Raw genomic sequence first — 13,685 nt, forward strand, 5'->3', positions numbered from 1 at the left:
TTGAAAAATACAAAACTGCTTAAGATGACAAATAATTCTTTATTTTTGTTTCCATCTCTGCGGTATGCATTGAGAGTATCACAATCATATACACGGAACAGGCAGTGGAATCTTCTCGTTTCGCAACATTTTAAGTCTCAAGCATGTTAAGTATAGAGCAACATCGGAAACCTGAATAAATAGAGAATGGTCAACATCTTCTGTCCAGTTAACAACGCAAGAGGCCACAAATTTTAAAGGGTCTTTGTATATCAACCGAAAAAAGCTGATATACCGTTGTTATAAAAAAGTATACATGTCCCAAAGCCTTCACATAAACTGTTAGAGGTCGCGTTAAGAAACTGGGTGACAATCTCCAGCAGCACCTTTTGCGCACTGGTGCAAACCCATAACATCTGTCTTGTTTAAACGCTTTGTTTTGATTCAAAACCTGCCTTTGAACTAGCCTTTGAGTCGTTTTAGAATCTACTCGAAGTATCCCATATTGGAAAAGGGAGTACTAGCGGTCGAGGGGCTCAGGTCCATTCAAACATCAGTCACGTGACTGCCGGGCCGGAATACTAAACTTCCCACTGGCTGATTCACCACGTTATTCTTTGACATTGTCACGGTGTCTGGTCATTGACAGAAGCATATTATTCGTACGCGATATCACTCAAGCAGAATTAATTTTGGTTGTCGTATTCGTAGTTAATCTGGTAAATGGAAGTGGTGGCAGGTGGTTACATAATACGCTGTTACCCCTGCTCCCTGCCTGAACAACTGCAAAAGTAATCAACAGGATTAGTTATGCGAAATCACGTACGAATAAATTACCTTTGTCTGTCATCAGAGACTTTGTTTGTTTGCTGTTAAGTAAGAGGAAGACAAAGCAGTTTAAACCCAGGAGAGGCTAAAAGTCGGAGTAAACGTCGTCCTAGCGGACGCAGGACGTCAGCCCGGTGACGTCCTTAAAGATATCTGCAGCATTAGGAACAACACAAGCTTGACATAGTGTGATGGAAATACATTCACAGAACACGGTACACTATAAAATTTCCGTTCTGTATGCTGATAAAAACGTCTTACGTCTTGCAAAATTAACCTGGATAACATCCTGCATTACCAGAACAACATTTACCCTTGGGGGTGGGTGAGGGCTACCAGCGTGTTCACATCACATTCAGCTTGAAGACATGCGCGCAGATATTAACATGGATGAATGATTATACACATGATATTATTTACAACAGTAATTTTTCATTTATAAACGCTAGTTACAAAAATAATCTTTAGGGCTATTACAGGAACAACAGCTTGAATCAAATGGATTTTACCGCGGAATTGCTCTCGTGAAATCAACAGCTGATTGGTTTATGCACTAGTAAAGTGTTCCTTTAATAGTGGAGAGGTAGGCACGTTCTACCACAAAATAGAAGTTCAAATCAGCTTCAGATAGTGTATATAGAGGGCGTTCCAGAAGGAAAGCAACCTGATCTCTATTCAACAGAGAATAAACAGTTCAAGGCTGTTCATCACAAACTACTGTTCCATCAAAAACAGTTGCAGGCAGTTCATCTCAATCCGCTACTTCACCAAAGTCAGTCCCTTGCTGCTCATCACAATCCACGGTTCCCTCAAAGCCAGTTACAGGCTGTTCATCACAATCACTGTTCCATCAAAGCCAGTTCAATGCTGTTCATCAGAATCCACTGTTTCGTTCATCACAACCCACTGTTTTGTTCATCACAATCCACTGTTTCGTTCATCAGAATCCACTGTTTCGTTCATCACAATCCACTGTTTTGTTCATCACAATCCACTGTTTCGTTCATCACAATCCACTGTTTTGTTCATCACAATCCACTGTTTTGTTCATCACAATCCACTGTTTTGTTCATCACAATCCATTGTTCCATCGAAGCGGCCCAGGATATTCATCACAAACTACTGTTCAGTCTAAGCCAGGATCAGACTGTTCATCAACATCACATCGGACACAGGAACATCTTCCAATGTATCACTTATTTTTGTGAATATTACAACAAGTTTATCGTCTATATTTACAAAACTTAACAACAATATATGTTCAGCCAAACCGATTAGTACCCGCAGTTCAATATCACCTTTTCACTTCGAAGACATCGTCCACTTGTAAATCAAATACAACCAGTCTATAACGACGTTTTGTCGTGACCTGCACGAATATACAATTTACGATCGAAGCAGCCGGTAGCATCAGAAAAAGCTGATTAATAACTTTATAATTTGCTCCAGGCTCCAGTCATTATACTAATATTTTTCACATAGTCCTCAGAGGAGAGAGTACATCCACTCTAGAGAGCATATACCGCGAATAACGAGGGTACAGAGGGAGTGAACACATCTGATGAGAAACGTGACTCTAGAATATGGGTAGGTGTTCCACCTGTCCAACGGCTACAAGGATGATCTCCTCAAGAAATACACGGTCTGGATCTAGCTTAGTTCCCAATAGTGCTTTGATAACAGGGCCATCGTCCCTAAAGGCATGATGAAGGATATAAGACCCACACTATCTCCTAATTGCCTACCGGCCTCATTCAACGGAATGAGTTTCGGGGACGTGATTACGCTGACGGTGGTTTCTACTGACAGATCCAGCTGAATCAGTAAGCACATTATACATGTTACAAGTGTCAACAACACCATAACACGTTAGCCAGCTAAGATTCCTCCTCACCACATCCTATGGAGGAAGTACGTCTAGTTGTTACTGATTTCGGCCAATTGCCGTGAAAGCAACTTTCTTCCCTATGTGCAACACCAGGCAATAAGCATGAAGAAATTCACTTTTTTGAATGACACAAGTTTACCTGGCTAACGTGCAGTTCAAAATTCTGAAAAATTTTTAAAGCCCACATTTTTTTGGACTTTAATATTTTTTTACATCTGTAGCATGATAAATTAGCCGCAATCAATTTCTTCGTGGTCGTGTTATCGGGGGCCTTGTAATGTTAATCAGAGAGTAAACCATTCGGGACCGGCGATTCTTGGTCGTCATAGCGGGGTGGTACAATGATTACAAGAGTACTGATTACGTTACTCGATCAGATCGAGGTACAGCGGGGGTTGGTACTGTTTATAGAGACGTTCTAATCTTTCATGGATGTCTTTCATTGAGTATCGTTCTGAGGGCTGTATTGCCCAGCAACCCAGCATGATTTTATGGAGGCCCTCTGGGCAGGCTCGTGGGCAATCGAGAAGTTTTCCTTCTTGAATATGTTGCACGACCTGCAAAAGATAATTTCATATAATATAAGTAAGATAGATGGACAATGTACGGAGAAGAGAAAGCTTTCTTAATTGTAGCAATGGTTCCAGGTGTGCCAAAGGAGTAAGTGGAAGGGACCATGTATGGAGAAGAGAAAGCTTTCTTGTAGCAATGGTTCCAGGTGTGCCAAAGGAGTAAGTGGAAGGGACCATGTATGGAGAAGAGAAAGCTTTCTTGTAGCAATGGTTCCAGGTGTGCCAAAGGAGTAAGTGGAAGGGACCATGTATGGAGAAGAGAAAGCTTTCTTGTAGCAATGGTTCCAGGTGCGCCAAAGGAGTAACTGGAAGGGAACATGTATGGAGAAGAGAAATGCCTTCTTATGGCATGCTTCTCAGATGAGTGAAACCTTCCATGAATTAGTATGCCTATTAAAGTCTATAGTTACAACAGCAAGCATTTAACAATTATGGCATAGACTTACTTCATGATTAGAAAGGTCATACCACGGCTGCTTCCCGTACGTGAATATTTCCCACAACACAACACCAAAGCTCCACACATCGGAATCGATCGTAAACTTCCTGTACAAGATGCTTTCTGGTGGCATCCACCTTACTGGAAGCATCGTCTGACCCCCGACCTGAAATCAAACAAAAACATCAGATTCGGCAAATGGATTGATCAGATCATAAACCAGACACAGTAACGCATTATTTCGCATTCAAAATCGACATTCGTGCGAGTTTTGTTGAAAAGTGTGATTGAGACCGTCATTGTTCGTTGAACTTGGTAAATTGTGAAAATGATTTCGCTGGAGATCAGCCTCGACTCAAACACTCTTATAACACTCGTCGCTCTGCATTTCATCAACATTTTTATCTCGCGGTGAGAATGCATTGATGTCTTGATCGCCATGACCCCATTTGTCGGTCACCGATAGGTCACGCCAGACCCGAACGGCATAATCTGCTCTTCTGATTGGCTGGATGCTGGTTCAAATAGCCTTGGAGGAAAATGACAATGATACCAAGCTGTGCAAACCACCTACCCTGTAGTAATCAGTACTGTACACATCTCGGGACATGCCGAAGTCCCCTATTTTTACGGTCAGTCTGTCGCCTACCAAGCAATTCCTTGTAGCCAAATCTCGGTGGACGAAGTGCTGCGAGGCAAGGTACTTCATACCAGCAGTGATCTGTATGGATATGTACATCAACTCATGGATTGTTAACTGTTTGAAAGAACTTGGGTTCGTACAGAGGAAGCCGGCGTCGGGTCCACGGCACCTGCAACGAAAATAAACATCACATTTTGAAATATTGAAAAGTATTCACAATCTTGATGTACTCCGGATGCACCGACAACACTTTATATTTTGAGTCACAGATGAGTTATATGATGTTTGATTCGTATTTTCAACATCTATCAAAAATCATTCTAGACTCACCTGAGGTAATTGTTAAGATCTCCATTCTCCATATACTCGAATATCATCATGAGTGGCTCGCCATCGGTACACACCCCATGGAAGTTGACAATGTTTTCATGCTGCAGGTTTGTGAGGAGCTCCGCTTCGCGGTCGAAGTCTCTCCTAGCGTCCTCTATTGACATATCCTTCAGTGTCTTCACTGCCACTAGTGTGGTTTCATCCGGCGACGTTAGGTGTTTGGCGCGGCCGAGGTACACCCTACCAAAGGCTCCCTCACCGAGCTCGCGGACAAACTCAATATTCTCGAGTTTGATATGTCGTATGACTGCAATGATATCAGCGCTAGCATTCATATTTTTACGTTTAGTGGCAAAAAATTTACAAAATAAACAATCATTGGTAGGGTATATTTTCCTCTGAAAGGTTTCTTCATCATGCAATTGAATATTTTTGTTTCGAGGCATCGTCATCCACAAAATAAATTCGATTTAGTATTTTTACCACATGTATTACAAGCCAGAATGTTGTAACTAATCAATAAAGCAATACGTTTTACGAACAATGCCGCATCTTCTCATTCATGCAACATTAATGTGTTTTTTCAGCGTGCCTATTGTTAGTCTTTTATGGCTTATTTCAGTTATGCACAAGTTGTTCATTGTTCATAAACGGCTGGGTATTTATCAATGTTGTATAAAATCTTATTGCTCATTGCAATGGGAAGAAATTGTATTTATTATAGGCCTATTTATTGCGTAATTTATGGCGAACAATACCACAGGATATAATGTAATGTCCTAAATCAGAACAATAGAGTGTATAATGCGTTCTAGTTCTATTGAACCGTTTCTATTCACAAACGGCTGTCTATAGAAACGAGACAATAGATCGGAAACGGATATAGTTGGACGTAGTATACGCACTATTGTTCGATATGGGACAATGTACAGTGTGAATACGAACCTGCGCTGGACTTATCACCGGGCTTGTTGAAGTAGTTGGGATTCTCAACCACGTGCATGGAGTTTAAAGGCATGCTCTCCTGAGCCTTGACATCTTTGTCGAGCAGTGCTGAGCTGTTTGCCTTTCCCGAGCTTTTACCCCCTCCAAAGCAGCACAGTCGGTACGATTTGTCATCCGACGCCTTCCGGCTGCACCTTCTTCCGAGCAGAAAGAGGGAAAGGCACACGAATAGGGAGAGGACGACCCCTATCGGTATTGCAATGTATGACTGGGAAAAAAAACAACGTTCAAAATGTTATCCACTCAGGAGCCTGGCGACTAATTATCTCAGAGAGTTCAAAGAGTTTCATCAGCTCACACTGATGAGGTTCTCTCAGTAGAAGTGGGGATTCAAGATTAACTTTTAATAGCATTGGAGGGCATTTAAAAACATAAATGTTTTCTCTAAAGTACATTTACTTGGGTAGCTCTTCGGATAGGGTTACGAACCTACCTAATATGAGTGATATCACGAAGATTTATCGGGGTAAGACCGTGTGTGACAGTAGGGTCAGGAGGGGTCGCGTGTTTCTATGTATCGACATTATGAAGGGAGAAGACAGATGAACCCATACAACAAACCTATTGAAGCCAACTCAACAATGATCGTTCTCAGCCTGCGATAGCTAGGCGTGCTGCAATTGGCCAATCGAATATTGCTGATGTTGGCTAGAGAATGATCAGTCACGGACGAACGCCAGTTCTAGCTATAGCGATCTTAGTATATATTATCTTACAGTCGGACCTCGTCAGAATTCCTTTGTTTGTGGAGTTTTATGCATCTGACGACTGTGGCGGTGATTGTAGATGATGATATTTTTCTTCACTTACTTTTGAATCAGGCTCAACTTCATTGGTGTTCTTTTTATCAACATTCGGTGAGGTCACATTATATGAACTGGTTTCGTCAAAGTCAGTGTCGGTATTAAAGTTAGTCTTGCCAAATCGGTCCATACTCCGGTGCACAGTATTACCGGTGTTTAACGGATTTTCAGCTAAAAGAAGAAATGATAAAGGGAACTTTAAATCATGAGAAAATCTCATCTTCGCTCTCGTTTTAAAGACCCAATATACACATCTCCAATTTATTCAGATAGAAAATGCGGATCTGTTGCTGATCAAGGTATAATTATTTCGTAATCTACGCCAAAATACAAGAAGTAAAAATATTTTAAAATAATTTTTTGGCGAATATCAAAATAAGTGGCGTGAGCATTTGTGGGTTTGCAGTCCTTGAACAAGGCTTACCTGGGTCTTTCATAAATGGATGATATTTCGAACCTACGCCTTTTCCATACTTGTTCTCCGCGACGACCTTGAAACAACCATTCCTTCCAGAGTGGACAATATCAGTCTGTATACAGTAAATATCGCTTCCGTGCAGTGGCGATGTGTGCAGATGGCGGACTTTCAGACCTGTGCTATATAACTTAGTAGTCACAGGAAGAGGGATGCCATCTTTGTAGACTGTGATGTTGGGGAGAGGATTCCCTAACACCGTGAACTCTAGACAGAATGGTAAGGTATCTTCATGGTATGTCCAATCCACAACCTCTGGCTTACCTGAATGTGGATAAATTAGAATATAAACAAAACGTTAAATCGTTTTGAGTGACCGACTCCAATTATTTATTGACTGGGGAATGCTTCAAAACCGAGGGACTTACTTCTCCGTCTGATATACATGTAACTTCTCCGTGTGACAATACACCGACGAAAGAGTTCCTAAGTCGTTATGGTAGCGTTCTTGAGGACGCCGCGCTCGATCTACACACCAGGAATTTTCTTGTGGGACCCGTGTGATCATACATGGACCTTAACGACTACATTGCTGTATACTGAGGCACAGAGTCGTTATAGGATGTTCTCCAGTCATCTTTTTAACTTTTCGTCGTTCATGAATATCGAACTATATTTGATCAAATCTTTAATATACATACAATCCTCTAAAGGTTAGAGTAATCAGTAGTACTAATTAGTAATATTGGTACTTCAGTGAAGTCTCAAATTCCTCTGAGACGCGCATGATTCGCATCACAGCTCCACTTGCCTACGCATGCTTGCTAACCTGCAGGTCAAAAATATTCTTACAATTTATTATGAGTCGCAGCCCCTTTGTCACATTGCTGACAATGTTTTCCCCCACGCAGCTGACGTTGCCGTTATCACGCTGGTCTGCGCGGTGGATCTGGAGCTCTGCAACTCTCCCGCCCTCCCTCGAAGTGACATTGACACGAGAATTCATGCCTTCTATTACCCATCGCACGGTTGTGTTGGCAGTGATGGCCCGACACGTTACTCTCAACGTAACGTTGGCGTTACACACTGTCTCTATTGTCGTTGCAGAAAGGCCAATATCGGGGTTTTCTGCAAAATAAATAACACAATGGTTCGTGATTTTACATAGAGCTACATGGAATGGCCACGCCCGCAAACAATGGTTTCATCCCAATAACACTATGGTTCGTGCTATTAAATAGAGCTACATGGTATATAGACAAGCCTGCGAACAATAGCTTCACAGACAAAGGGGTCATGACACAATAACACAATGGTTCGTGATTTTACAGAGAGCTACATGAACTATAACACCGTAAATAATAAACACACTTACCACAGTGGTCAAAGGCTACCTTGTTGAGCGGCATCGGCAAGGTTTTATTTCCTGTCCGTTTCAGACAGGAGACGGTATTTCCATATCGACCAAGAAGGCGATAGGCCCACTTTTCCTTTAACCATTTTAGACTGCAATCCTCGCACCGGAAACTTGTAGTGTCGCCGAGCTTTCTGAATGAGATGAAGCAGATAAAGTGTAAGATATTCGGAAGTTGTGTGACAGAGTTGATGGTGTAAGTGATCATTGTATAAGGTGGTGACATAGACGGTGCGTTACATGTTGCCCAAACCTACCGCTTTCGGGATCAGGATCGACCTCGCTGTCCCAATGATTTCCAAAAGAGGGATGGGGTGGGGGTGGGTGTCGTTTGCCAAGAAAATACAAACAAGGCATTCACGTAGGTCAAGTATTTCGGCTCAAGGGTTTGTGCACTAATACATACGCACTTACACATGTACCGTCAATTCAAACATTTTTGTTCTAAGCTCTTTTTTTCAATCTCTATATACGGTGCATCGATCCTGCAAGCAACACCAGGAAAGGAAGATCCTAGCAACTTTACTTACAGTAATTCGAGATTAGGAAGCCCTCTTCGCATCTTCCATGATATTGTCTCGAGGTGGTTGCCATCCAATTCCCTAAAAAGATATTTGATAAAGGAAGACACAATGAAATGGATGGAATTAAAACGGTTTAGTGAATCGATACCAAGCTTAACGTATTGGTTGTGTCAACCAACACCCTCTCGTAGGAGCTCAAAACTTGGCCAGAACCGAGGCCGCGGCAGCAGAGATTTTGTGCCCAAATGACACCTACACCTGCGTGGTGTATGGAAGACCAAAACCGATAGTAAGCCGGTTTTAAACACCTCAAACCAGATAAACATGCACATGAACTGCAGGCATAATCCATCGACAATCTTCAAAATAAAAGGGATATTTGTTACATCAATGGTTTCTGAGCTTTTGAAAACCTCAAGGAGTTTTCCATTTCCCTGAACAACCTTTAGGCCTTGCTATTTGGGTTGGCTGAAAGACATTCTCAAACCGTATCTCTAAAGCTCAAAGCCCCTTTTCTCTCCGAGTGCAGGCGGTCTGCAGTGTAAAGGCTGTTGTGGGGTTGACTTGCGAAGGGATAATTTGTCTCTCAATCATTATCCTTAAGATGAAACACGAGCACAGTCGTTGTACACCCGTCCTAATGACATTCGCAATGCAAGACACCGTCATTACATTTTCTGATAATAGCATGAGTAATAAATAAAGGATTACCTCGGCAACAGTCGTGTGGTTTTTCTAATAATTACCACAGACACAAGCAGCAGTGTTCGCGTAAGTATTACCAAGCTGAGGATTTCTACCGCTGCATCAAAACATTACGCGGCTCAGACAGGTAACAGCATTTGCGTAATGCCAATGTGGCAAGAAGAAGAAGTGTTCTTTTACCGAAGAGACGAACCTCTGTCGATAAAAAAGATAAGTAGTGTCGAATACCTGTTGACCCCATCATCAATCGTTATAGAAGGTTACCTGTAACCAGTAAAGATTTGAAGAAGCGGCGATTTCAGATTATTCATGGGCGGTGTCAAATCCGTAACCTAGTAGAAGTGCTGAGTGCCGACTATTGTGCCGATTGGGTGTGGGTGTTGGGGAGAGGGTTAGAGGATTTACGCTAATCGCTGCAGCATGGTATGGCACCGCAAATCCAGTTGAATTATTGATATGGCGGTGAACTTCTATGGAAACACTAACAGAGAGAAGAAACTGAACAAAGCATGCACTTACAGGAAATGTAGTTCCGTGTTATTTTTGAAGGCGTCGTCAGCAATCCGCCTCACATTAGATTTTATAAGAATTCTGAAAGTAAAATAGTATAGGGTCATTTTGTAGTTTAGCAGCAAATGTTACTGGTACCATACTGGTTAATACACTACTTAAGGTCATGATCAGTGTACAAGGACGAAACAGGCAACCTGGCCCAGTTTTTCAGAAACAAAATGACTATAAAAAGTAGTCACTAACTTGACTTAAACTTTGACTTTTGAACTGAAGAAGGCAGATAAACATCCCAAGAATACAAACAAAATATCGTGAAATCTCAACGATGCAATCAAAATGAGGCGATTGTCGTTCGGGTGACCCTTTTGCAATGTCCTCACTTGTCGAAAACAAGATCATTGTCTAAAATGAGCCGCATTAAAACAGTGGGAAGGTTGATATTGTCAATAATAAAGCCTCGCTATTACTTCGACGTTGCTAATTCTAGTCGTAACATTGTAAATTACCCTTGTTTGAAGCGTGTGAACTCGATCGCCATTTAAATTTGAAAACAGATTTACATCGTTTAGAATTCTCACTGACTCTCTCCTACATTAGGCATTGTACCAGGTAACCGAGAGACAAACCCAAAAACAATTCGTCGATGTGGTAAGAAGATCTCTGTTATAAACATTTAGAAATAGAGGCCTACAAGCTTCTGAAAAGCCTTAAAGGCTTGTTATTAGTTAGAGACATGTAGCTATTCGTTTATAAAGAACTAGACGACTGAATACCCTAAGGCACGCGTAAATGAGCGATTTGAGTCGCTGCGACCTGCGACCAAGCTATGACAACTCGACGAGCGATTGCAGTTTAAACCGCGATTTCTTATCTCTCCAACCTCGGGTTTAAATGCGATGATGATGGCTCATTGCGTTCGTCATCGCAAGTATCTGCATCTATATGATCGCAACAACATGCGATCAATATCAAACGAAGCGATTACCAGTTCCGTACACGAGAGGTCTTCTAGTCGTACATAGCAGCCAGGATAATCGCCGAGAGCAGCGATTTTAAACGCTAGTTTGGATTGTCGTGCTCGACCGGCAAATCGGCGGCCGCACACCACAATCGCCATGTTGTCATGGCTCCGTCGCATCACGTAGCGACTAAGATCGTTCGTTTGCGCGGCGCTTCAGATGAAGCACAACTTAGAACTCCACGTATTTCGACGGGGGAAAGCTCCACAGTTACATGATTCCCAGGCCGGCGGCCATGCGCCATCGGCACGATGATTTGGCCTGGATGGCTGATTTTGATGTGAGAGCTCCCTTGTCTGAATACATGGAATCAGCCCACACTGGCAGTCACCTCTGTGTTTGACGCGCCGTCATTCCTCCATTACGCCTGGGAATAAGCTTGTGAATGTTTTAAACTGTCTTTCAACATGTAAGAAGAGAAGCCCAAGCATCTCATATAGTGACAAGATACACCTTTTCTTTACATGACAAAACTCTGACCATACTTACAGTTCATAGAGCTTGTAGTAGTGTTTCAGTGCTGATGAATTGAGGTACGTTATATTCTGTGATTCTATCATTCTGGAAAGAGATAAATCAAGGAAGTAGTCAGAGGAAGAAATTTAGGCAGATGACGAATTCAAGGCGGATAACGGATGTGCGTCACTTTAACCGGGCGGGCTCTCGTTTGCGAAGCATCTACAAGAATGACATTCTAGGCGTGTTGCCCTGTCAGACCAATAATTAATTTCAGCTCTAATTATTGGTATTGATGGAGCGGGTAATGTCAACTCCCCTGGGTGTGAAAAATGGTAGTTTTATTGTCTTGGAGGTTTGGAGAGACGTGAAACACTGTTGCTAGCTGTAGGCCCTACAACCTGCTGGTTTGCTTTCATTTTTATCTCCAAGACGAGATCAGTTGGCTCGAAAAAAAGCTTACGATACCGGATAATTGTCATAACATGACAATATCTGATTGAGGAAGTATGCATTCGATACCACCTGTTCGGAGTGAGCCCGGAGTTTCAATCACTGCGCATGTCAACCAGCCGCACCTTCACCAGCCGCACTAACTCCTAAGGATACCAGCAAGTAAAATCAGGAAGTCAGTCAAAAGAAACTTTTTCAGACTACGTGTAATGTAATTTGCTATTTATGGTTCCCGATCCAGTAAGATCGGGAACCATATTGTTTCTGGTCATGGTGTCTGTTTGTGTGTGTGTGTGTGTGTGTGTGTCCGTCCGTCACGCCTTCATATCTTATCTCTCTCTCAACAGCTACAGCTCTGGAAACATGTCGTACCCCCAGGTTTGTCAACCCTGCCAATAGAGTGGAACTTATCATAAGAGCATTAACTTTGCTTTGTTCGTCAATTAGGCCTACCCATTTTGTCAGTTAAAATTCAGTTACTTAAAATTCAAAGCATTGATGATGAAATCAACACCAACTTTGCTGCCCTTATGGAAATCTTGTGTTCAAAACAAGCATATTCCTGGTTGCCAATGGACAAGTACCTTTAATTTCCCTCGGGCCCCCCCCCCCCCCCCCCCCCTCAACACTACCACCACTGGTAAATCAAGGCCATCCAGATGCTATGCCAAACAAACATAGTGGGACACACTGTAAAAACATGCTCTTGTCTTGTACTTCTCTCAGATTACAAGGACAACCGAAGCTGGTATTGTTGTTATTGAATATAACTACGTGGGAACCATATGACATTCACAATGTCTTCTTGTTAAGTTTTTTTTTGTCTTTGAAGAAGGCTGCCATGTTTAGAGCGTCGCTCGTCGGCAATTCTCGACTTTCTTCTCATATACAATAGCACAAGTTATAGGCCTGCATTGGGCCAACAGAAGAGATGCGGTAACAGCCCTCATTGTTGGCTCATGTCCAGTCAGTTAGGCCCTTTACGGCTGGATATGCCTCTATCTAGTCTTATTCGTCACCACACCCAACCCATGATAGTGTTGAAGTATGGTGCATAGGCAAACCCGAAGGAAGCGCCCAATCACCAGTAAAGAATCCGAAGTAACCAAGTCAATTCAAGACCAAGCTAGTTCTAAGATTGACATAAAGGTGCGGACGAAGAGACAAGCATATGTCAGGGTAAGTACTGGAGCTTGATTTACATGTTCAAACAAGTATTGCGACAGCAGTCAAGGAAGCACGTCGATACGCAATACAAGCGCAGTGAAAACTGTGAACACACTTATTCAGTAGAGAAATGTATTATTCATACCTCAGGCAATTGTCACTGTAGACTATTACGAATCAAGCACCCTTCTGTTTTGCTATCAGCATTGTGAAAAGTATCCGGAAATCACAGCAAATTCACTAGGTTTCCGAAATGTTAAGGTTGCCCAGGTTACGAAGCTCTTAATTTCCCGCACTGATCATCCAACGCTAAATATAAAGGCTATGGATTTGTTCACTGCCCTTGTTGCCAGTCAAGTAACGGTTCGCCAAAGACAAACACAACATGTTTTCTTAAAAAGGTCAACCAAACGAGCCAGAGAGCGTCAGGTCAAACAATTTCAAGAATCTGCTCATTAGTGTACAATGTATATGCGAATTGGATTTGTTTCTTTTCTTATCAGATATCATCCTGAGCTGCAGTCTTGCATTT

At 42.2% G+C, this 13,685-nt stretch overlaps 1 protein-coding gene and 1 long non-coding RNA gene across 2 annotated transcripts in view; both read right to left on the reverse strand.

The window, feature by feature from the left end:
* Nucleotides 1-55: 55 nt before the first annotated feature.
* Nucleotides 56-8,912, reverse strand: LOC135500521 (BDNF/NT-3 growth factors receptor-like). The gene is made up of 10 exons (XM_064792045.1): nt 8,847-8,912; nt 8,278-8,450; nt 7,755-8,030; nt 6,912-7,226; nt 6,495-6,658; nt 5,625-5,892; nt 4,680-4,986; nt 4,281-4,518; nt 3,714-3,872; nt 56-3,252 (listed from the first exon to the last, which is right to left on the reverse strand). The coding sequence occupies exons 1-10, from the start codon at nt 8,876-8,878 to the stop codon at nt 3,061-3,063; spliced, it is 2,124 nt and encodes a 707-aa protein (XP_064648115.1). The 5' UTR covers nt 8,879-8,912; the 3' UTR covers nt 56-3,060.
* Nucleotides 8,913-10,054: 1,142 nt separating this feature from the next.
* Nucleotides 10,055-13,685, reverse strand: part of LOC135499580 (uncharacterized) — a 39,574-nt gene continuing 35,943 nt past the window's right edge. Inside the window, exons 2-3 of the long non-coding RNA XR_010449308.1 lie at nt 11,567-11,638; nt 10,055-10,136 (exon numbers count right to left, since the gene is read on the reverse strand). This is a non-coding gene — a long non-coding RNA (uncharacterized LOC135499580). The remainder of the gene's footprint in view (nt 10,137-11,566; nt 11,639-13,685) is intronic.

Source organism: Lineus longissimus, chromosome 2 (assembly GCF_910592395.1).
Source record: "Lineus longissimus chromosome 2, tnLinLong1.2, whole genome shotgun sequence".
Classification (NCBI taxonomy): Eukaryota; Metazoa; Nemertea; class Pilidiophora; order Heteronemertea; family Lineidae; genus Lineus; species Lineus longissimus.

Bases quoted from the DNA above. Each gene is read 5' to 3' on its own strand.
- LOC135500521 (XM_064792045.1), bottom strand. From the start codon at position 8,878: ATGCGAAGAGGGCTTCCTAATCTCGAATTACT. The intron at 7,227-7,754 runs GTAAGAATATTT...ATCCACATTCAG, and splicing joins GCTGCGACTCATAATAAATT to GTAAGCCAGAGGTTGTGGAT. The intron at 5,893-6,494 runs GTAAGTGAAGAA...TTTTTTTCCCAG, and splicing joins AAGTTGAGCCTGATTCAAAA to TCATACATTGCAATACCGAT.